At 42.2% G+C, this 25,874-nt stretch overlaps 1 protein-coding gene across 1 annotated transcript in view; it reads right to left on the bottom strand.

Moving 5' to 3' along the window:
- The window catches only part of klhl5 (kelch-like family member 5), a 47,716-nt gene extending 38,889 nt beyond the window's left edge, over nt 1-8,827 (bottom strand). Inside the window, exons 1-2 of the mRNA XM_042484941.2 lie at nt 7,582-8,827; nt 223-411 (exon numbers count right to left, since the gene is read on the bottom strand). Of these exons, the coding sequence (XP_042340875.1) occupies nt 223-411; nt 7,582-8,183 (791 nt within the window). The 5' untranslated portion in view covers nt 8,184-8,827. The remainder of the gene's footprint in view (nt 1-222; nt 412-7,581) is intronic.
- Between the last annotated feature and the right edge of the window lie 17,047 nt (nt 8,828-25,874).

Raw genomic sequence — 25,874 nt, 5'->3', positions numbered from 1 at the left:
TCTGCAGTTGCTGGCTGCTGGCTGTTTTACAGTCTTATGACTTCTCCCTCTACCACTAGGTGTTTGGTGTCATTCAGTCCCTAAGGGGTTAATCACAATCAAAAACAAAACTAATCAATAATGATAATGCCCATTATCTGCAGCCCTTATGACGGACATCTATCCAACATCACCATACTCACTGCATGTCTGGGTAATATTTTAGTGTGTCTTTGCTCCTACCTGTGTGCAGGTATCCGCCTGTCTCCAGCCACCAGTATGACATCACACAGCTGCCGGGACCTCAGGTAGCCCTCCATCTTGCGGAAGGTGATGTCGGCGTGGGACAGGGCAGTGAACATGCACTCCTCCGGACATGCGCATGGCTCAAGCGACACGCAAGAGGACAGTGTAGCGCTGCTGTTAGACGTCCTGCACACGCACAGACAGGCACAAAGAGAAGGAGACAGAAGCTTTGAGGGCAGGTGTTGGTGCTGATTGTCTTTTGTTCGAGCCGACAAGACAGATGTGTGAAGAGAGCTACACCAGCTGCTCCATGTCATCAGTGTGCCATCTTTTTCTGCATCCAATTCCCTCACACGTATTTGCTCACTCCTTCACTTCTCAACAGGGTTACTGTATGTCGCCAGAAGCAGACAAAAGCTCTTTAATGGTCCAATTACTAGAAGTAAATGGCCAGATAAATTTAGCCCACTTAAAAGAGAAGCTGCCAATTAAATAGCTGTGGGAGCTGAGCCCATAGGATGTTCAGTAATTTACTCTGCTCCCTAATGGCAACCAGTTTTCTTGTATCTACACTAACAACGAGAAATGAAGCAGGATTTTGGGCCGGGATGGCGTCAACATTCGTTATTCACTGGTGGAAGTGTTGCAGCCCAGGGCGGTTATGTCTTATTCTTCCAGTCTGAGCTGATGAGGTGTGATTGTGTGAGTAGGTGTGTGCATGTGTGTCCATCAAAGATAAGCACCAAGGTATAGCTACCCTGTGAATTATCAGCAATCATTGCTCCCAAACCAGCATTTAATTTATGAGAGCCACGGCTGTACTTCCATTTTTAATTTAGCAGCAGAAGTGGCAGGACAGGCCCTACAGCACAAAGAGATACCAAATGAACTGATTCTCTGAGGATGATATCATTCCATCTCCACAGTTAAAGAGAAATCACACGCTTTTAGAGACATGGAAGTGTGTGTCTGTGTGTGTGTGTGTGTGTGTGTATGTGTATGTTTGCTGCACATCAAACTGTCCGAAATCAAAATTTTCCACACGAATATTCTCTCAGCAGCTAACACAGAGAAACCATGAAGGAAATTCTGGGAAGGCCCCCTTTAAATGCCAGTTTTATTACATGATGTCACTGTTTTTATGAAGAAAAAATATATAATACATGATAAGGGGCCTGGAGGATTTATTTAAATCAAAGTCTTGGATATGTCAAAGATTAGCAACAACACTGATATTGATGCATTAATAGTTTTTTGTGCAGGGTCAGATTTAAAATTTAGGAACCATTAAAGCCATTAAAGACAAAAATGTTGTTTTTGGTAGTTCCAAGCATTCATAAAAAGCTTTGAAAAATAAGATTAAATCTTACTTTACACTACCCAGCTGAAAAATGAAGCCAATGCGGTGGTGCCAAAAAATGCAGTTCCTCAGATGGCCATTTGAGGCTGGTTCTAAGACCAAGTCAATCCCCACGAGTAAGAGGTGGGTGCTGTCCGCTGACCACTGCGACAACATTAGTTGGTAGCGTTAGCATAGCGTATGCCCAGGTTTACACAGTACAGGTGCAGCTGTAGCTGTTGCTACTTCAGTGTGTTTTCAGCTCAAGAAAGTTAATGGTAACATGTTGATTGCCTAAAAAGTCTTGTCAGTGTTTGGTGGTAAAAAAAAAAAAGACCCTCTGAGAAGTCAGATATTCAGTTTTTCTGGTAAGTACATTTTGTTTTCATTATTTTTAGACTGAATTTTGCTAACAAAAATTTGAATTAGCATTATTATAATTAATAAAAGCTGTAAATGAACTGTCCTAACCAAGCTATTGGCTAGTATTAGGGTTATTTCCACTTTCTCGTCCAAATATGGTCACTTCTAGCTCTAAAATTTACCCCTGGATTAGCCCACTGCTTTTTAACTTCATAGACAAGCCGTCATGTGTTAAACACCCTCAAGCAGGTAACCCTATCGTAATGGAGACGCAAATCCCTGCTGTGCACGGTGACACTGGAGTCAAACTAAGTCAAGCCAAGCCAGCACATGTGTATGGACCATGGACTGTATATAAAGATGGACAACATGACAGTTTCCCCAAAGTGTAACTTTTCAATCGAGATTGCCCCCTGGTGTCTGTCTACAGTGCAGGTAAGAAAGCCCATCCCTCCATGTTAGTGAATAGGAACACAGGCCAAACTAAAAACTCAAAGTACACACCAAACACATTTTTCCCAAAGATGTTTTCTGTCACTGAAGGTAGCTCTCATCACCCTGATGTTCATTCAAGTAAAAGTTTTTATGATGAGTTTGGTTTTAATGAATAATTCAACTCTACAAAAAGGGGATTTTCTGCCATTATTGACAGCTGTGACAACCAATTCATGCCCTCGCATTCAATGGGGTTGCTTGCGATTGGTCAAACGATATTTTGGCGGGAACTCCCCCGCTGTGATATCGCTACTGTGTATTCCTATTCTCAATGATATCACCATTGCACCTAGTCTATGTACACTACCTGCACAGCACTGGATGTCAGACAGAAAAGCAAGCAACTATCTCATGAACACAGTGAAGCATTTAGCAACTAAGAAACCTGATATTTCTCCCAGTTGGTGAAAACCAAAACCATTGGGCTATAAACTCTAGGTAATCATGGAGAAGCACAACTCCACATGAACGCTTATGTTTCTTTGTGTTTACAGTATGTGTTGTGTTTACTTCTTTCTGCTGCCCCCGAGTTACCATGAAAATCAGCTATTGCCGGTTTAAAGCATTCTGAGGCCAATTTGTGATTTGGGGCTTTAGAAATGAAATTGACTTGACCTGAATTTTTACAACAATCTCAGACACAGCCAAGAAAAGTTATGAGAAAACAATGGCGTACATGGCATTCACGCTCACATTCAGGTTTGTGTGTGAGCAGCTGCCGATGTGCTATAGCAGGAGTCCTCTTCCCTCCGTCCTTTACTCTTTTCTACGCGTCGTCACTTTTATATCTCTAGCTAATCTCATCCATCACTCACTTCATCCTACCTCATCCCATCATCCCAACATCCATCTCTGCCTCAGTTTTCTCTCTTCCCTATCCCAATCTAACCCTCCAGGGAGGCTTTTTGGCTGGCTTTCCTGCCCTCTTGTGTGTGTGTATATGTGTGTGTGTGTGTGTGTGTATGTGTGTGTGTGTGTGTGTGTGTATGTAGACGAATGGCGTGGCTAAATACTGCCAGAGGAGACGGCTTTGAAGTGGGGGAACGCTGCCTTCCAGTCCCCTTAATTAAGCCTGGCAGGCACTCAACATTGACAGAGAGAGAAACAGAGAGAGAGAGAGAGAGAGAGAGAGAGAGAGAGAGAGAGAGAGAGAGAGAGAGAGAGAGGGGAGAAAGAGAGAGTGTGTTTGGGGCGAATCAACACCATGCAGCCGGATTTTTTAAACCCCTGCACCAGGCAAGGACACACACCACTGTCATTCAGTGTCTCTCTCCCTGCCTCCCTCTCTTTCTCTCACACACACATTTGCAAGCACACTCCCTGGTGATTAACTATCTAGCCTGATTAGCCAGTAGGCTAACGGCTAATGCAAATGAAACTTGGTTGTGCAAGACGATATATGATCATACAGCCACGGTGCCTGCCTGGTCACATGTTACAGCCCCTCCGTGACACACATACAAATGCTTTTATTTCTCAACACATTAGAAAGGGAGTAGAATGAGAGGGCAAATGAATGGACAAGGGTGAGCAGACATAAACATAGGGTGGAGGGAGAGAGAGTGAGTAAGGGAGGCACACCAGGATTAAAGGGGGGGTGCTGGGTGGGGTGAGAAAGTAAAAGGGAGGGTGAGATCAGTGGATTCAAGCCGAGCCTTCAGCCACTTTGGGATTCAGTGCGCGTCCCCTTCCCATGATCCCACTTGGGATTCCGCCACTCGCGTTCTTGGAGTATCATACTGTACACAGGAGCTCTCAGAGGGAGGGGATGAAATGCATACAGAAAAACACACAAATCACAAAACATACATTCACAAAGCTGCACATGTGAGCTGCACTCTTGAGTTGGTATGGCAACCATAACGTGTGCAGGGACATGACTACATCCATGCACAATACAAATTCAGTTCAGGTTCACATCATAATGCCGCCTTTGCTTGTGCAGATGAGGCTAGTATGTATGTGTGTGCATCACTATTAAGCACAAGTAATTTTCTGTGTAAGCTCTGCCAGACTCCCTTGATCACTGAAGATATGACATCAAGCCTTGCATAACAATAGATATTTTTAAAACCATATTTACTTCTCTTGCACAGAAATGTACAAATTTGTGGTTAAAACACACAGGTAGTACAATAAAAGTGTATCAGACAATCGATTTTTAAAAATTACATCAGCTCTTGCTCTCGCTGAAAGCTTTTTTTAAGTGCACGTGTCCTATGAATCATGTATATTTCCTGATGCGTGCCTTGGGAGCACGGAGCATGATGGGAGGCTTTCAGATGCATCATTATGGCAGTATAGTAAACACACACACACACACACACACACACACACACACACACAAACACACACACAAACAGACACACACACACGCTCCTGTCTGAATTCCTCCTTTTACTTAATCATATTTACAGCTGCATCATAATAAAAACATAACTCTGGGAGAGGAGCTACATTGCCCTAATTGCTTTGTTTTGCTGTCTCCATGGCAACTATTAATTTTTTCCACACCACAACAGCTGGATGGACTGCCACACCAATGCAACACACACTCCATCATGCATGTACACTCATACATACAGAGCAGTGAGGACTGGGAGTAAAAGAGAATGTGTCGCTGAAGACAAAACAATATAAATGTCAAGTGCAGTATGTTGCTGCATGCAGAGCCCCGGAGTCATATTGTTAATTTGACTCTGAAAATCCCGTATTCATGTCTGTGTCTTCAGACAAAGGCTGGTTGGCTGAACCTCATTAGGAGGTAGAGGGCAAAAATCAGTGGACCACATGCTGTCCCAAAGGTACTCAGCCATCATTTTCTCTGAGCCCTCTCCCTGACTATCTGTATGTAGTGAGCAGTCCTCCACTGCTGCACACTGTCTGACCAGCCTCCTACTTAGTGAATCCACCCATTTACTCTTGCTTTTTTAACATATCATAGGTGTGGATTTCGGGGAGGACTTTGGGGACACATCCCCCTCGATGTTTAAAATGTGAACCCCCGAGAAAGAAATTGTACCCCCCAATATAAACATTAAAGTTTTAGAGGACTTTTATTTTGAGATAATCAAAGACATTTACACTGGGGATGGGCATGAGTACTCAGGTAGTGGAGTATTCGTTTGGACAGCAGAATTTGTTCAACGCATCGAGTACTCACCGTCACCCCTCCCACATGTGAACATGACTTAATTTTTTTTTTTATGTACAAGTAAAATGTTATTTTTATTTAGTGTTGTGTGCAGTGTATTGATTCGCTCACTGCCACTGTCCCAATCTCTCTCTCTCTGTTTCTGTTTGTCAATTTTATTACTGCAACTGAAGTGTGACCTCCGCACCGCAGAGCAATTGGTGAGAGTCCGCCTGCACACACACTGACAGGGCTTACTGTTAGCATCAGACAGCTTAGTTATTAATTGGTGCAAGGACAGAGTCGAGCATTTTCGGTGCTGGTGAATTTGTTGAGACTGTTAAACAGCTTGGTGTCGCTGTGCTGCGCTGTGCCCGGCCCAAACCGCAACCAAAACTGCAGCTAGCCGTTCCGCAACGCACATGCAGGCAGTAGAAATCCAGCTTTAGTGTTGTGTTTAACCTGTTATGTTAATGACATCAACAGAAAGATTGCAGATTGTTCTTATGTTTACTTTGAATTAGGGATGCACCATGTTGTATTTTTGCCAATATCTGATTTACAAATATTTTACAACTCATTTTGTCCAATAGCTGATGCCGAGGCTGATTTATGCACGTGCTTTTTCTCCCTAATTGCAGTGAACATCGAGTCTTTACTGTAGTGGAATTAACATATTATGCCTACTCTTACTGTGTTGGCCCACTGGTGGCAGATGCAGACATAATATACAATGCTTTGCAAAATTTACACATTCCCTAGGCCTAGGGTTACATGTAAAACATGCCATATTTATTCTTAGGTAACAAATTTTAAATAAAGCTGTGAAAAGAATCCCACTGTGACAGGCTTAGATGATGCTCCCCCTACAATAATCCTGACATTAGCCTAAACTAGGGCAAATTTCACCCATTTTGAATAATTAAAGTCACATAAATAAAATGTCATCTTATAGGCTTGTCATATTAGCAGAAAAGTTCATTTTGGCTGTTACATGTTGATAGCAATGACATGCCAACATTATCATTCTTTGACTGTGTGGTTTAATAGGCTGGTCGTTCAATAAATAAAATTAAAACTGTACTTGTTTCCCACTGTCAGCTGATACACGCCTATTCTTACACTAGATTTTTCCTTTTTCATGTATTTGAGTTCTCTACAATAATCTAATGCTAGTTCTCAAATATGGTAGTTACTTAACACTATGAAACATGAGGAAATTAATTTATTTCAAACATTGGGAAGAAGGCACTTAACAAGGAATAGCCCCTTAAACTTGCAGGAAATTAGTTTAAAAAAATAAACTTACAAAAAAGTAACAAGAAAATTACATGAAAATATGCCCAAAAAAAGAAAAGTAAAAAGGGACAAGAAAGTGTTTTATATATATATATATATATATATATATATATATATATATATATGTTAACATAACTTTAAATATAGAATAATAAGTCATACAAATACAGTTTTCTGGACTTTTCTTTACCCAGAAATTTTTCAAAAGAATTCAAACCGGGTTTTGTAGATTTAAATGCTTGTGAAAGGCATCTGAATGCAGAAGAACAAAACTGATGTTGTTTCGGGTTCTAAAGGGTTAAAATGCACATCCATAATTTACACCAGAAATTAATGCAGAAAAGACACAAAATGTTGCATTAAAGTACAGTATGCAGGCTGTATGCTTGCTATATCAGTCTATTCAGTGGAAGCATATTCAAAGTTTCCAGCTGCCAGTAATGATGATATAACAGTATTGTGACGTTAATGTCAGTTAACTTGAAATGTGTGTGATGACTTGTTTGCCATTTATCATGATAAAGCTGAATGATTCACACTTTTCTGTTTCACTAACTGTAGATAGCTTAGCCGGTGTGGAGGCTCCTCACTTGCCCTTTTAAAGTTTTTAGGAGTGAGTTTTGTGAATCTCACCGACTTCATTCTGTGCAAGTTTTGCCCTCTAACTTGAGTTTCACCGTCAAGGTCCCGACACAAACATTAAACCGCTGAGTGCTGTCTCTCCTACCTGCAGGAGCTGGAGTCAGTTTCCGGGTGGCTGTTGTCCTCGGTGCCCGCCGCTGCTGGTGCCGCCGCCTCCTCCTCCACCCCGACATGAGCGGGTGGCTCGGGTACCAGCTGGGGCACCGGGGCCTCGCTGGGGGGCTCCATGCTTGTCGCCGGACGGGAACGACGATGAGGTGGCGGGGAGACCCACGACAGCGCCGCGGCGGGGCTCCTGCACTCCGGCTGGCTGAAGGAGCGGGGGCAGGAGCTCCCCGTTGCTCCAGCTGCCGCTCCCCCCGGTCCGCCCCGACTCCCCGGCGGATCAGCAAACTTTCTGTTGGTGCTGTTACAAAGGTTAGAGCCGGCGCTGCCGCTGGCAACCAAACCGCTGCTGTGACCCCCGGCGGTGGGGTTTGCGCCGGCTGAATTCGAGTTGCTACAGCCGCTAACTGAAGGTCCGTCTCCGGAACTGCCGCCCGTCCTCCTCCCAGCGAAGTAGTCTCCGAGCGGCGGGGAGTGAGGGGGAGGGACCGCGGGGTGACCGAACCACCTCCATCGGATCCTGAGTATCTGCTTCACATCGAACTCCTTCCGCGAGGAAGAGCCCGAGCCGCTACTCGACATTCCAGGGCTCGACACAAGGAAATGGCGGGGGAGAGCCCGTGCCGCTCTGCCGTTAAAGCTGTACACTGTGCTGCACGCGCGTATCTCCTGGCAACCGCACGCCCGTTAACCGCGACTGGATGTAGTGAGCGGAATATAGCGGAGTATATGGACAGACACAGAGAGAGAGAGAGAGAGAGAGAGAGAGAGAGAGAGAAAGAGGGAGGTCTACATAGAGTTTTCACGTCAGTGCCAAAGCTTTTTCATGCACAAACCAAACCACAAACATTTACCAAAAGGACAAATTAATGTCACATTTCTGCCAGTGCCGCCCACAGGCATTTTGTAGCAGAGAGGAAGGATCATTATTGTTATTATCATCATCATCATCATCATCATTATTCAACAGGCCATACAGTCAATCAATAAAAGTAGAGGGAACCCACCCCTCAATCTGTCTGGAAACAGTATACAGGTTTAAGGGCAAGAGATTTCTCTTTGTGAGTGAATATGCCTGCCACAAATATTTGAAGTCCATAGTCTTTTCTCCAAAAACAGTCCAACATGTAATCAGGTTTGCAATGAACCAATAAATGTTTGCATTTTTGCATAAAAATAGTGATTATAAAATAATTACTAATTAACTCTTTTTTAAAATATTGTTTGACTCAGCATTATTGCCAAATATTTTGATAACTGATTAACTGCCATGTTATCGAATACATTCAAACAAACATTCTCTGGTTCCAGCTTCTCCAATTTGAGGAGCTTTTCTATTTCATACCGTAATGAAAGGAGTATTATGCTATGTATTATGTTTTATGACTCTGCACCAATAATAGCCAAGGCAGAACGCATTATGGTTTTGGATTGTCTGTACACCCATCTGGCACATTTTTGTGAAAGCCATATCTCAAGAATACCATTTCTTAAAATTTAGCACAAACATTCACTAAACAATAAGCTGATTACATTTTGGTGGTCATAACTCAAAGGTCAAGGTCCCTGTGACCTAATCTGTCACATCCTTGTAAACTCCTATGAGGGATTGTTTTTGCCGAAATTTGGCACAAACATTCAAGTAGAGTTCAAGAATGAGCTGATTAGATTTTGGTGGTCAAAGCTCAAGATCACAGTGACAATGAAATTGTCTCATTCTTGTGAACACAATGTCTCAAGAGCACCTTAGAGAAATTCCTCCAGATTTGGCACAAACATTTGAGAGGACTCAATAATGAGCTGATTAGAATTTGGTGTTCAAAGGTCAAGGTAACTCTGGCCTTGCATCTAAATTTGTTCTCACAACTATTATGGGCATTCACCTTATAAAAAGTACCTCCCCGTGAGATAAACCATTAAATTTAAAGGTTATTTTTATGTTTTTGGTTGAGGTTCTTGTTAGGGTTGAGATAAGTTTCATAGCAGTTTTAGTAAAGGTTGGGAGGCTGTTCTCATAAATGGTTCTTACATTTTCCTGCAAAAAGTAATGCCCCCACAGTCATACATAACCATATATTTTAAAAGGCTGTGATCATGTGACCAATGTGCTAATGGGAGTAAACAAGGAAGCAGTCCCAATTGGTTTGGTAACAAGGTAGGTTGGGGTGGTGGATGGGTCACAAAAGTCCAGACATTGCCCCAAGACTTTCGCCTGGAGACGCAGGAACAAAACCATGTGAACTTTGAGTCATTTTAGGGAACCATATTTCTTTCTCTAACTCTAACCATAGAAACTTTTTTTTCTAGACCTAACCTCTAGGACTTATGTAACAGTACATTAAGGACGTGACCTCGTTGTTGGGGCACTACTTTGTATGATATCATAGGAACTGGTGTGCTTGCATTTTCATAGGTTATCATACAACCTGCACTGCGAGAATATGTTATTAGGATACAGTCTCCTGGTAATAAATGAATGCAATGTCCTCCTAAAAAAAAGCATGTCTTTGTAACTGCATGTGCATATATGCCAGAGTGAGTGAACACTGAGGTTTGTGAGGTTGCAGCAATCATTACATGCTAATCAAAGACTCTGAAAAGCAATGAGGCGCTGGACACATCCTTTTTATCATCCTCATTTCCACCCTGTCTGGCTGTCTTCACTCACTCCTCCCAACACCTTTCTCTCTGTGTGACTCAGTCTGTCTTATTGCCTCTTCACAATCACACTGTGTTTAGGAACCTGCCTGCAATAAGCTGACGTGCCGATTTTGTTGTGGAGCAGATATTGAAAACAGAAAATAGCCAGCATTGCTTTGAAATCACCACAGTGGGGGACCTGAGTGTCCTTGAAAATGAAATTGCTGTGCGCACACACACACACACACACACACACACACACACACCTTATTCCCCTCTCCCTGTTTCTCCACCAGCCATTTGCTCTTCTCCACCCATCACAACACTTCCTTCCTGTCTACCTTTCCTTCTCCTCCGTCTCTTCCCTCCATCTGCAATGCAGCAGCTATTCATAGACAGTAATGATCAGCGGGAGCAGGTCCTAGGGGAGCCATCTCCATCCAGAAGCCCAGGGCACCCTGCAGCAGATCAGCCAGCCAGAGCCTTCCTCACCTTCCCCAGTAACCCCAGGACGACGACAGGATATGCCAGAGCCATGGAGCTGGAACACAGTTTGTTCTGGATGGAGTTCCACCAACAGGAGTGGAGGGATGCTTTAGGAGCCCCACTCCAGCAAAAATCAATAAGTCAAACAGCCGAGGTCAGTTTGTGAATTACACAAACGGGAGATGTGTTAGTCATAAATTGGCCCTGCAGAATAACAGCCAGGCCCAGAGACTCCATTTATTCTATGAATAATTGACTGAACATAGCAGATGAATACAGATGATTTAACTTTTACCGCTTTTGTTTGCCAGATTCTGAGAAACACAGTGCTTTTCTTTAGTTTCAGGATACACTGACAACTAAGTGCAGGACCACCCTGCTGCTCCATCAGATCAATACTACGAGTCAATGCACACACAGGCCGAGTCTGCAAGACGGCAAGAAAACAAGCAGCGGTATCACTAAGGCAAAGAAATAACGAAGGGTCAGAGCAGGAAGAATATTTCACACATCAAGCTGTTCTGAATCTATTTATTTTTATATACCCCGACTGATTGAACTGACCAAACTTTTTTGTGTAGGTCAATGCAGAAGTTAACTTCACCCTGGTTCCCTCGTCAAAAATCCTTTGAGATTTTTCAATTGGGTTTTGGATTACTGCAAAAAATAAGCTCTGTGGCCAACAAATGTTTATGTTACTTACACTTTTTGTTAAGCAAGGTAATGTTCACATTATAAAAGTTTCAAAGTTCATGAGTGGGGTATGTATTTTATGTCGTGTTAACCACAGACCTTATCTTAGTTAATTTTTCTGATACGTTTGTTTTAAGTAGTTATTTGATCCTTTAAGTGGGGGTTTGAGATCATGATTGACAGCTGTGTGTGCTAATCGGTATGCTTGCAATCACTGACTCTGTTCATGATTGGTTGGACGTATGTATGCGCGGGAAGTTGATATTGAGGAGACAACTAGGGTGCAGACAAATGACGTCACCAGCGCAAGATGGCAGCTGCCATATACAGGATATTTCGGCTTCAAATTTGTTCAGTGGGAGTAAGTGGAGACGTTGTCCATCCAGCCTATGTGTCCAACAACAGCATGTGCAGAAAGAGTCACATGGTCTTCCTCCTACAGAGCTCTTAACACAACTCTAAAAAGAACTAAGAGAGAGCCAGAGAGTAAACCAATGCATTTCTGAAACACTCACGATGGAAATGCCGTTGTGTTACTGGGGGACGCTGGGAATGAGGCACTGAGGGGGAATGAAGCTGAGCAATGACGGGCCATTCAGCTCTGGTCTCCTCCAGTTGGATCTAATCATTGGTCACTTGGCGGGAGCCTCCTTGAGCCGCCTACTGTTATTGGTCTCCTGGCTGTGGTAGTTCAAGGCTATCACTCAAAACTCTCCGGCACAGCTTTACGGCTCCACAGCACTCAGAACACACACGCAGACATAAACACAGACACACACCCAAGGATATGACACCATGAAATGCCATTCACACACACTTCACACTCGATAATCATCCTTTTTATGTGCATTCACACATGCAAGCATGCATGCACACAAGCACAAACACACACACACATATGGCATGCAATCCCAGTTATGCACACTTTGTGCTCTATAAGCTTTCAACTACACACTCATACAAATACAGAGGCAAATAAAATCAGGTAGCAGTCATCTGGGGAGAGCTGTCGTAAAAACATTTTATGGGGCCAGAAAGTGAAACATTATCTGTCTGGCCCGTCTGTGATGATCAGCTCATCTCTCAAGACTGATGTTCATCCTCCAATGGCCTTCTTCCAGTCTCTCTGCGTCTTTCGTTCCTCTCTCTGCCTCCTTTCTGTCTTCTTCCCCTTCCCTACACCGTGCTCAGTTTTGAAACCTTTTCCTCCTTCCTTTCCTCCCCAACCACACTCCTCGATTTTCTCCCCAATCTCCTCCCCAACCTCAATTTCCTGCTCCCCATCCCCGCTTTCACAATGTGACAGTGACACACAAGGGAATGTGTGTGTTTGTGTGTTCTTGTAATGGTGGGACTGTGGCTGTGATTCCCTGAGGTGGAGACCTGCAGGAACAAGCCATTGCTCTACACAGACTCACAGGCGTACACACATCATGACCAGTGTGCAAATGCCCGCATATGCCCACACACATACACCTACAGACAGACACAAACACACACAAACACACACACACTGCTCTGGAAAATATGGGCTATATATTCACTATAGATACTGCATGCATACAAACAAAAACACAAGGACACTTTTTCATTCAAATCACGGCCCCCACATCACACACAAACAAATAAGCACACACACACATGCGCTTATACACACTCTCACACTGCCTGTTTCCGTTGTGTAATAGCAATGTTGGTTGGTACTATAGCTGCAGGCAAGTCCGTCCTTGAGACTCAGAGAAGGCTCAGACTGGCCAAGCAAATAATTACCTCTCCACATCGAAACGCCGGCTCCTCCCAACATATTAAGGCGAAGGAGAGAGAGAGAGTGTGTGTGTTTGTGTGGGGGGGTGCGCGCACGTGTTTGTGTGTGACTGCAATTAAATTGATCTGGCGGCACAATATTCAATGTGATTGAAAAGAAAATTAATTTCACATGGTCAAGGAGGCTTGCAGGGTGGGAGGAGACCCAAGGTTTGAGCATGTGTTTTTTAGTGTGTGTATGTATACTTGTATGTCTATCAATGTGAGGACCAAGTTGAGCCTTTTTTTTTGGCAGTAAGGACAATTTTACAAAAATTGGACATTTTGTGGGGGAACTTCAAAGGGCAGTTTGGTTCCGATGCAGTTTAAAGGTTTAAGTTAGAATTAGGTTTAGGTTCAGTTTAAGGTAAGGGTTTGGGTTAGGCATTTATTTGTGATGTTTAAAAGAGTATTCCACTGATTTAGCATTGCACTCTTGTAACAACACTCACAATGTACAAATAAAACAGGCTGAAATCCAATGCTGCACAACCCGATATAGTCTTTTCTATTCCATGCATTCTTCTGCCTTGTTGAAATCCGGTGCCTGCATTACACACAATGCAACTCAACTGCCAACAGTTTTGGTACATCCAATTTGCACTGGGAAGTCACACCTTCCAAGTTCCCAATCTGGAATTTCAACTGGAACATCCCTAGTCTGATTTCCACCTCAGAAAGTTGGAGGAACGCAGAACCCAAACCCAGAAATCCAAGATGGCTGCTCCTCACATGAATAGTAGCGCAAGCTGTATTAGTATAATGTAATTAGCACTTCTGTCCAGTTTGTGTCTCATTCTAACAGTCATACACACAGTCCAATTTCTATCTGTGGACATGTTGCTAGGGTATTTTTATGCATAAAATGAAAATGCATCAACTGGTATTGCTAACAATGGTACAAATCAGACACAACGAGCTCACTCACAATTAAACTTTTTGAGACTGGGTGCTGAATCGTCATAGTGGATATCAATGCAGTCAAAATCACAACATTACTCTCGTAATAGCATTTTTTTTTTATTATTGCCATATGGATGTTTTGGGCCAGATGCCCTTCTACAGTGTGTACATTCAGTAATAACATGTTATCATCCAATGTGCATGATATACTGGAATGTGGTCAACTCGGGTGTGGCATCACTCTCAGCTCTAATGTTACATGGAATGCTGCTAGTGTGGCCTTGAGCCACAGGCCTCAATAGCACTGAATGTTGTAGTAAGCTGTAGTGTTTATTAGCACTTTGTCTTATTTGTGTCTCATTAAAACAGTGGTACATACAGAACTGTCCAATGTCTATCTGTCAGCATGATGCTATGGTGATTGTTTGCACAAAATGCAGCGTTATGTGTTGTAATCAACTGGTATTGCTAGTGATGGCTAACCTGGCTTGAATTGGTATTGCAAACAATTTCTTAGTTTTCCAACTTGTTGCATTGGAACTTGGTCAATTAGCATGTGAATTCATTCCCAATGTAGCCTCCAGCCACTGGCCTCAAGCAGAGCTGAGGAGCGGGCTACAGAGGTCTCCCGAACTCACGCCTGTCTAACTTTGCATCAACACTTTTTGAAATTTTCAAACTTGAATTCTTCAGACCGCATGGATGCTTTTTTTTGAGGCAATTAAGCAGAATTTGCAAGCTCCCTCTGGAGTTACAAAAGGCTCAATAAAACTTTTTTCAAACTTACAGTAGTAGTACTCCCACAGACTGGTAAAGAGACTTTGCTGTATAAAATCAATGAAGCTCTCCTTTCAGGTTGGCGTTGGGTTCGAGGGAATGCATTATGTTAATGAGCATCCCCACAAGTATGGACGTACTGCGTGAGTGTGTCTAATGTGGATAAAAGGCAGACCACCTTAGGCTGGTAATTTCCCTCTTATCCTCCATCACACCAGTCAATAGCTGAACCACACAGATCAAGGACACATTCTCTGTGGTCTGTGTGTGAGCGTGTGTGTGTGTGTGTGTGTGTGTGTGTGAGTTTGTGTGTGTATTGGACTCTATCTGCATTCAGGGAGTGTGTGTTTTAGATCCAGACGGACTATGCTGTCCCAGTTTCCCGAGAAGGAACTAATAGGAGAGATGAAAGAACGATAGAAACTCGACATCAGTCCATCAGCAAATTCTAGATTTCTCACTTTGCTTCTCCTCCCCACCCTCCCCCTTTTCATCATGTGTCATCAGACAGAAAACTATGCAGTAAAGTTCACAACGAGGATTCAATCTTGCTACAATCAGAGCGAACTGCGCCTTCTGCCCGCTGATCTGTGGAGCGGCTCATCCATTTCTTTAATGCCCCCCGTTTCTTTTCTGCTCCTCTTTTGATCACATCCTGTAATAACCTCCTCTTGTCCATTTACTAATTTCCTCCTCCACTTCTCTCCCATCCATTACCCTTGTTCTCTCATTTCTTTCGCTATCCTCCCCCCTTCAACATCTACTGTTTGAAAAAGACCTGCGTTAATTAGGTGTGTCTTGCGACTTGGGTTTTGAGCGCCGATACGGGAGATAGTAATGAGTGGGAGGAAACACAAGAGAGACAGACAGAGAGAGAATGAGGCAGAGAGACGGGAAGTCAAAGCCTGTGTGATCCCGGAGATGGGAACAGAGCAGCCAAGGATCAAAACACCCAAACTGCCCACAATTACATCTATGCCGCGCCCTGACTGAGGGAGGCACATGCACACTTTTCTATCTGATCTCATATTGGAGCAGAAACCTTCCATCTTGCTCGCTCTGCACTGAGACTTTGACACACTTTTTACTGCCATGTTTTATTCAACACAAACGCAGAGAGAAAAATATGTTATTGAATGTGCATGAGTGTGTGGTTGAAAATATGTGTGTTGTATGGAAAGCATTTTGCTACGAGGTCTGGGAGGCAGAAAAAAGTGCATGCACGTGCGTGCACACACACACGCACGCACACACACACGCACACACACACACACACACACACACACACACACACACACACACACACACATACACTCACTCATATGCACACAAGGCTTTTTGGACTGCCCAAGTGTGAACCAAACTGTCCAATTACTTTGATCCATGCCTGTTGCTGTGGGAAGAGAAAATAGTTTCTCCATTTTTGCCTTAAAGCACATTACCTGGGTACACACACACACACACACACACACACACAAATACAACATAATGGCTATGGTCTGGCACGCTAGCTCTGCTTCCCCTAATTGCCCGAGTGGAGAAAAAGCAGGGAGGGAGAATGGAGGATGCAAACTGCCAAATTTAACCACATTTGTCTAGCTGTGCATCTGTTTAGCAACCCCAGAGCATGAAGAGGAGGAGGATGATGGGAGCAGTTGCAGCGGAAAAGCAATGGCTTCTGGCTCTCATCCCGTCTAATCAAACTCCGTGTTATATCACCCAAGCACAACCCCATGTACACATCTTTTGTGAGCAGAGGCAGCCGTCGATCTGACGGTTCCCGACATTTGGCCTTGTTGTATGCACCTGTTCAACTCTGACATTTAATTCTCCTGCTGCAGGACAAACGGAAGTTTACGAGCAGATGTTATGAGATTATATGACCCCTGACAAATCACACTGCGCCCTCCGGCAGCAGCAGCAAATAGAACAATGGAGCCCATCCAACAATATCCATGCAATATGAAGACCACGCTCAAACAGTTATCCCTCTTGATCCTCAAAATACAAAGTACAAATTTAGATATTGTACTGCTGAAGAATAAACAGCCTTATTGTCATGATTAGAGCCCATCTAAAATGTAGCAGCGAGCCTCCTCACTAGTACTGAGAGGAGAGATAAAAAAATCTCCTCTGCAGCTTTATCTTTCACCAGCGAAATATCAAATTGATTTTAATATTCTGAGGCACTCGAAAGGTGAATTATTTAAAAGCCCTTTAATATCTCATGGCTATTTAGTCAGTTAAAAACATGCCTACGCGTTTCAGCCATTAAGGCCTTCACCAGAGCAAGTACCCTTGTACCCCAGGGTAAGTACCCTTGAACCCTTGCCCTTTTTAAGGCCTTTGCGGCTGTAATGCGTAGGCATGTTTTTAACTGCTACAACGACTAAATAACCATATCAGATTAAGGCCTTTTAAATCATTACCATCTAGAGTGCTTCATATTTCTGCAACAATTCTAAACCAGTTGGATCCCAAAACTGAAGAGCACCATGTGGACACAATTTTCACATCTGAGCAGCACTCCAATCATGCTATTTTGTAACTGACTGTAATATTATTTTATTTGTTCATAAAGCATTTCATTGATTTGCAAAAGCTTACAGCTCTGATTTCTTCGACTGGTCCCCTTTAAACATCTGATCAGTTCCTCTTTGCCATCCCTGGTGCTCAGTCAGAGATGATCGAGCCTTTTCTACCCATTGCTGTTCCCAGACTGAAACTTCCCCCTTCTTTGCCATGTCTTCTTCATCTATTGTCATTTTAACATTTTTAAACCACATCATCAGATCTATCTTTTTGATATTGCTGTTAAAAGTCACCACAACTTCAAATCTCACTTTTTTAAAATCAATTTAATGTATTAATTTTCAGCACTGTGTATGCGTGCTCTTTAAGCACATTTAATTGACTCAATGAGCAAAAGCAGGCGAGTGTGTATTTTTCATGGCCAATATCATACAATAAATTGCCCTCACTGTTACATCTATAGTGGGTAACTTTTATAGAATAACCTTTTTCATTTATCTGCCGAAACTGTCACTTTATCCACACAGCAGTACATGGGACAAATTATCTGTGAAAAATCCTCTGCCATTAGCGCTTTTAATGGCATTATGCCACATGAACGACACAACCAATCAAAGCTGACAAGTCTCCAGCTGTCAACGTCTACTCCTGAACTGTGGTCGAACTGGCCAACATCTTCTCATCTCAAGTCATCACATGTTGCTGCTTTGCAGCAGACTTCCACGTCTACATATTACCCTCTAGGTATCCTTGTGCGTCTGCTGTTGATGTTCAGGATGGCGCTACCATCATGTTAAAACAAGCACATGATGGGATGACACTGCACATGTTTATTATTTTACGCAACACAAACATGTGGCAACCAATGCAAAGCACATGCTGCGATGGATAGTTAGGATTAGGCAACAAGAGCATGAAGGGTTACGTTTAGGTAGAAGAGGCACATGGTAAAATGTAGAAAAGAAACCCATCACATTCATATGTGAAGTGAACACCGGACTCCTGCATGAAGAGTTTGCTCCACCTATTCATGGCCCCTAACACCCGCTCAATAGATTCTCCATGCTCCTAATATTATGCAGTACCGCCAGCATGTCAGCCTGACGCCACCCAGTGGCATATCATACGGACGCAACAAGTTAAATCCGACTGCATTCTCAACTGATGCCAAACGCCCGCGTATCATGCAGCCGCTGCAGGAGTTGTTTGGCCATCCACTGGTGTATACTAACACCAAGACTGATTCTGTCCAGCTGTGTTCTCAGCTGACGCCGTCCAGTGGTGCATCATGTGGACGTGATAGGTGGCTTTTGGCATACAGCTAGTGTCAGCAGCCTGACTGTTTAACTAGGCAGCGCTAATTAAATATGAATCAAGACTGTTACTGCATTGTCTATTTCTTGCCTTAAATGTTTTCAGAAACATATTTCAGTGTACTGTTTGGCTTTAAAATGAAAAAGTTGGTCTGGCAGTGGGCGATGCAAACTTTTTCATTTTATAGCTAAAAAATACACTAACATATGTTTCTGAAAACATTTGATGGAGGCAATACAGTAACAATCTTGATTCCTATTTGATCAGAGTTGCTCAGTTTGACCTCTGTTCATGAGCAGTGATTGACATGGTTGAGAGCTGTGTCAGAGACTCCTTGGCTCTGATTGGTTGTTTCCGGTGTGCTGCAGTAAATTCTAGAAAATGTCATTAGAAGCAATTGAAATACATGGACGGACATGATTTTTTTTCCCACAGACTGCTGCATCATATAATACTTTGTCGATGCTGTGACAGCCTTCTGCAAATATGTCTATCTATTTATATATTTTTAAAATCGATTTTCATGAAGGTTTTGGTCATCTAATGAACGAAGGTCCAATAACTAATCTCTTTCTGGCTGTTAAATAGTCTGTCTGCTGTTTGGTGCTGGGCAGGAAGAGTACAGTGGTTTGTTTAGCAGAGCTTTTTCACTGAAGACAGCAGTTTGGGTGGTGAGAGTGAACCAATATAGTTAGCTCTCAGTGGGCTTATCAGTATGAATGGCCCCTTTCACATCAAGCATAGTCATTTGATCCACTGATAATATGAACAAATTAAATGAAACAGCTTTAAAAGACCAAAGTCATAACCAGGAGAAGAGAAAGTCAGAAGATTAAGCTAGCTGCCATCAGCACAAAGAGACGGTGCAATTACAGTATACTTTATGGAGGAACAGTCAGTCAAGTGTTATGCTAAATAGATGCTGCTAGATTCAAAGGAGCAACAGATAAAAAAAAGTACACTAATAACCAACCCACTTATTTTTAGTAGTCAGAATGTCTCACAGCGAGAATCCCATATTTACATAAATTACACCTCTGTGTGCAAAATGACATAAACGATCACTAATCCTCCGGTTTGTGCATGTGTGTGAGTTCACACATGCACAGGCCGGAGTTGTTTGCCGCCGCTGAAATCGCTGAGGCATGAAGTTTGCAGCTGGAGGAGATAATACACATCCTGAATTATTGATGGACATGAAAACAACTCCATGTTTCCTCTCTGCTCTTTTTTTGTCTGTTGGTAACTGTCTGTCTTCCTTGCTCTCTCTTCCTTTCTCTCCACCCTCAACCCTAATGATACTCAACTGGTCTCTCTGTGGTTTAGTTTGCAAGCACATACACCCACTGTAACACACACACACACACACACACACACACACACACACACACACACCAGCAAATAGTCTCTTTTCATAGGTTGAAAGCAGGTGTGTGTGTTTGCTCCGGCATGATGCACTCAGGTCTTTGCAGGGCAGGTGGCAGGTGGAGGAGAGCAAAGCGCTTGCTGTGCAATTCATCAGCGCTCCCCCTCTCTGTCTGTCTCTAATGCTCCATAGCTCCCTTTCCTATTTCCCTTCTGACATTCTTTCTCCATTTCTGTCCATCTCCACAAACCACATTTGTCTGTGTTATTTTCCCTTTCTGCCTTTTTTTTCCCCGTGCGCTGCAGTGCCTTCATTATCCTGTTCTCTCTCCTCCTAAATGGGCTGAGTGTTGAGGGAGGAGAGGAAGTAGAAAACACAAGGAAGAGAGATGGAAAAGAGAGAAAGAGGGAGAGGGGGCATTTACGGCCAAATAAAGAGCAGACCTTAATAATTTACTCTGCCACAAGCCAGTCACAGCCCGGCGTTCCCACAGAAATGAGAGAGAGAGTCATGAGTGAGACGTAGGGGAAAAGACAGAGAGATGTTGGTACCATCCGTCCCAAGAAAGAGTATGTGAGGTGTTAAAAGTACTGTGAAATGTAAAAAAAAAAAAAAAAGAAGAACTGAGGCATCCATAAAGTAAAAATGAACAAGAATTTTACAAATTAAATTTAATATCAGAGATCTGTGGCAAAGCAGTGGATTCTTCCTCCTTACATCTCAGAGTTTCTCTGAAAAGGGTGAATTATTTATAATTTGATGGACAACTTGATTTAGAGGTCAGAGACTTTGCAATGTGCCAGAATATTTTGCTCAGGAAGTCAATTTATACAGCTGCCGAGAGAGCAGAACACACTGCAAGTTAAAGCAGCAGTTATTGATTTTTTCAACAGCTGGTGGCAGCAAAAGAAGCTATAAACACAACACTGACAAATTATCACTTTATAATAGGGAATTCAATCAAGTTTTATTTTCAATTAAGACTTTGGCTTCCAACGATTATTAAAACAATCTAGTCGAGATGATTACTGTGCCGCATTCCATTTCACATTGAAGGCAGCTGTGGCTCAGAGGTAGAGCAGGTCGCCCTCTCATGAGAAGGTTGGCAATATAAACATAACAAAGTATCCTTAGGCAAGACACTGAACCCAAAACAGCTTCTGATGGCTCTTCCATCAGTGTGTGAATGTTTAAAAACAGAGTAGTAGGTGGCACCTTGTACGGTAGCCTCTGCCGACAGTAAATGTGTGACTGTGACTCATAATGTGAAAGCACTTAAGCACTATACAAGTGCAGGTCCATTTCTTGTTTATTAATTTGTCTTGTGTTATAGTATACATCCAGTGAATCTCTTTCCTTTATAGCTCAGCTAGGCTATGGCATTTTTAGTTTACCTCAAGTTCACCCTTTTTAGTTGAATTATATCCATAGTTAGGAAAATCCCCCAAAAATCCCCAAATGGTGAGTTTCACATATAATTACAAAATTCGGTACACTCATGTATTGTATAGACGTGCAAAAAAAGCCTCTTGGAACCACCCAACAAGGTTGATGCAAGGTTGATGCAACAAGGCTGATGCGGGCAGGATCTCCACCGCACGTCATCAAATGTTCACAGCAGAATCAACCACAAGAAATTAACAAATGATTTATAACTAACACTGGATATAAGCCAGAAACGGCACGTTGGCTACAGTGCTGCAGGTCGTCCATAGAACACATTCCAGCCATGTTTTGACAGACAACAAGAACAGTCAATGATAATAAGGATAGTGCTGCGGTAAACCAAATGCAGTGAACGACTTTGACTCTATAATACAGCTGAGTGTTTGACAACCGAGTCGTATGTGCTTCCACAGCGTTTCATTTTCACAGATCAAACAGCTGATGGTCCGACAGAAGCGCAGTGAGACAGACAAACAGAGCGGAGCTTCACAGCACAAAAGTGTCTGAAACAGCCAAATCTGCAGAGGTGGAAAGTGCCTCCTTTAGACATCTACAGACTACTTTGAGTTATTTTCAGGTTTAGTCAGACTTTGGATGGAATTATTTAGAAACAGCAGGACTCATTGATCCATGTCTCATCCAGCCGCTCGCACTGAGCGCTCATTATTGTTACCAGGGGCAGATGTAATGTTTTGGGGGCCTGGGGCCACAAGCACATTACCTTATTTTCACCCTTTCTCTGACTGGGAATGTTGGCAAGCTGTTGGTAGCTATAGGAGAAGTAGTCCTACTCAATAGTTGTTTTTTCCTGAGTAAAATGATTAACAGCCCAGACGTTTCACAAAAGGTTCACAGAAGTTCAAGTCAGAGTCCTGCAGTCAAGAGAGGCTGGCCTATTATCAGCACAATGTGCTTAAATTTGTTTGTTTGTTTAAGATTGAGCTTTTAATTTTTATATAATGCTGGAAAGTTTAATAACTAAAAAACAAATCACAAAAAATGAAAAGCAAAAAGCAAAATAATCGTTCATTAATAGTAATCGAAGTAAAATGTTCAATTAATGGTGATATTGATTTTAGGTATGAGGTTTGGACCTTTGCTGTGAGGATATTTAAAAACTAGACCTCTTTGACTTTTAGTTGAATAGGTCCGCAAGTTGGTGATGCCTGTTCTACAGTATAATTGTCATGTTCAATGTCTGACAGAAAATCTTCATATCTTATATGACATACTCCACCTATCAGAGTGACCTACTCCCCTACTTTCTTTCTATATCTACATTCATAAATGGAGGCTTGCAATGTCCTTAACCATAATGGACACATGTCTCAGCCCAAACATTAAGCTAACCTTAATTTCACCCCAATGGAGACAGACACCAATTTGTGGTAAAGGCAGCCGATTGAGAACACCAGCTTTTTTTTTTCTTAATTAGACAAGCCATCCTCAATGAGTTAAAACTTTACCTCTAAGTGTGACACACACCTGCACAGAGATTCTACTGTATTCTCTGGTCCACTCTGCTCTAGAGTGAAAGAAATAGATAGTGCCTGAGAGGCATTTTTAGTCTTTGGATGAGGCAGCGCTCTATCCCGCAAGCTCTCAGATTGGATGGCCTGAGGAAGGTCACCTTACCCCCTCCCGATCATTGATCCATAAACCTACGAGACAACGGAGGGACACGGAGGGAATAGAACAGGGATATACACAGAGAGAAATCCAATGACAGAGGTGAAAGAGGAGAATTAAAAGGTGATCAATTAATATTACGAACAATTCTGGCTGCTTCTGGACCTGAATGTCAGCCCAATTTCAAAATAATCACGGCCCACAAGTCACAATCTTTAAGTAATTAGTTAGACAGTCGACACTCAATCGATTCTGGATCAATTTCTCCCTAAGTGTGAGTGTGTGAAAGTTATGCCTATGTTGGCCGTTCTGAAGAAGACAGAAAAGAGACAGAGATAGACAAGAAAAGGAGCAGCCATCATAACACGGCCCTCCCCCTTCACACTTACAAGATCAAAAATGAGTGTATTGTTAATTACAAGTCAGTATTATCACAACTGTATAACCAGTTTGCCATCATAAACAAATAAATGCATTATTTGTGGCAAAAGTCTCTTAAATGCTTCAGAAATTTGAGATTTAAAAAGCAAAAGCCTCTTTCTACATATATTTTGCAATAACATCCATCACACAGAAAAAAAACATAGTAGACAATTAACTGACTATAGGCTGAAAATTACTGACAAGGACAGAGCAGAAGCAGATGATCGTTAGACTGTAACAATTGTTACCCCACAGTATTTAAAATTAAATAGCAGAATACTAAAATCAAAACAGAAAAATTCTTGTTTATTCCAAACTAGGTCTGGTCATCTTGATGAATGGGTCATGTTTATCTCCACCCCTCACCTCCACTGCAAGGTCTTGGAAAACACAGACTCAAGCAAAACAATCCAAATGCTTTCCAAATAAATCTCAGTTTTACATAAGTTACTTCAAACACTTGAGACTGACTAGAAACCCACAGAAATGAGCACCCTGAAATACCTAATACTGCAATCTACTGTATATGGATCTAAAGGGGCAAATTACCACTAACCAAACAGCTGCCTGTTAATTGGAACACACTGATTCGTTTACATGTGTGAGGCTGTGCTGCTGTCGATAAATCATGTGTGCGTGCTAAAAGGTGGCAAATGAGAAAATGTTTGTTTATATTATTGTCCTCCAAGGAAATTTAATATAAGTGCAAAGGGTGGTTATTCCGTAGACTACTACAGGAATGAGTCATTTAGCTTTGATGGCTGCCTCTATTTAGATCAGAATATATGAGGAAATATACAAATTAACTGGAGAATGAAAGACAAAGAAAGGAAGCAGAGGAGTGTCCTGAAAGACATGAGTTTTTTTGGGAAGCTTTTGGAGGCTCTCACTGTTTGCTTCAATACACTTGTTTGGCATGACTCATTGTCAGAATGATTAAGATTATATGAATTTAATTGTTCCTTTAAAGACTAATTCAAGGGGACTTATAATGCTCATTTGAAGGTTTGTATTTGTATTTTGTGTTACTACCAGAATATGTTTACATTCTTTAATGTTCAAACTACATATCCCGCTATGCGACTGTATGTCTCAGTGCACCAGTCAATTTGCACATACAGTTTACATCCTTGTCTGTGAAAACATGGATGCTTCACACACAGGCCATCTCTACAACCACCATAGTTTCAAGGTGGTTCCTGTGGGTTCTTGAGTGATAGCCAAAAGCCTGTTTTATGAGGTCACCATGACCTTAACCTTTGATCTTCGGCCATCAGATTCTAATCAGTTCATTCTAGAGTCAAAATGGATGTTTGTGCCAAATTTGAGAAACCTCCGCCAGGGCCATCTTAAGATAATGTATTCAAAAAAATGAGAAGGATGCAAGGTCACAGTGACCTTGACATTTGACCACCAAATTGAGTCAAAATAAACATTTGTGCCAAATTTGAAGAGATTCCCACAAGGTGTTCTTGAGATATCACGTTCACAAGAATGGGATGGACGGACGTAACAAATATGACTTCACGTGCAGCAATAACTCACTTTGTAATTGATTATACATGAAGATGTGATTTCCCTTACGTAAAGTGATGTAATCCTACCTTGACCATACCTAGTCAAACTGAATCCAATTTGATGTACAACTACAACTTCTGACTATGTCACATAATGCCATTGGGCCCAAAAAGACTTTTTCCCATAGACTAACATAGGAAAAAATAAATGTCTGTAATTTAGTGAATACTTTTTTGAGCGTCCCAGCCCCTGCAAAATGACTCTCTACACTATCACGGTTGGAGCCTTTCAGTTAGCAAACAATTCAAAAGTCTAAAAGAGACACACAATTTAATTATTTTATCCCCATTCAGGTTAAGCATAGGCACTTGGCAAACCAAGTGTTTATGCTCTATGGGCCCAATAATTTAGTAGATCTATGCAATTTTACTACTGGGAAGACAAACTCTTTCGGCTTCATGCACCACTGAGCAACCTTGGTCCTGCCTTCAACACTGTATCCAGTTCTATTTATACAGATAACACTGTTATTGCAGCTGAGGAAAGGTCACTGTAAAGGAATACAGAAGTCCTTCTAACAGTGAAAAATCACCAAGAAAAGCTTCAAAACACAACCACACATGTTTAAGTCCACAATTGAGGACAAATTAACGACATCGGCAAGCAACATTACATGTTTCCCTGATGATAGCACGTAGCTACATGTAGCAGAGTATATAATGTAAAAACTTAAGTGGCGTGCC

The sequence above is a fragment of the Plectropomus leopardus genome, chromosome 3, assembly GCF_026936395.1.
Source record: "Plectropomus leopardus strain MGB_pleo_1.0 chromosome 3, ASM2693639v1, whole genome shotgun sequence".
In the NCBI taxonomy this organism is placed as follows: Eukaryota; Metazoa; Chordata; class Actinopteri; order Perciformes; family Serranidae; genus Plectropomus; species Plectropomus leopardus.
The sequence above is the reverse complement of the archived record's forward strand: the minus strand, read 5'-3'. Positions and strand labels throughout refer to the sequence as shown.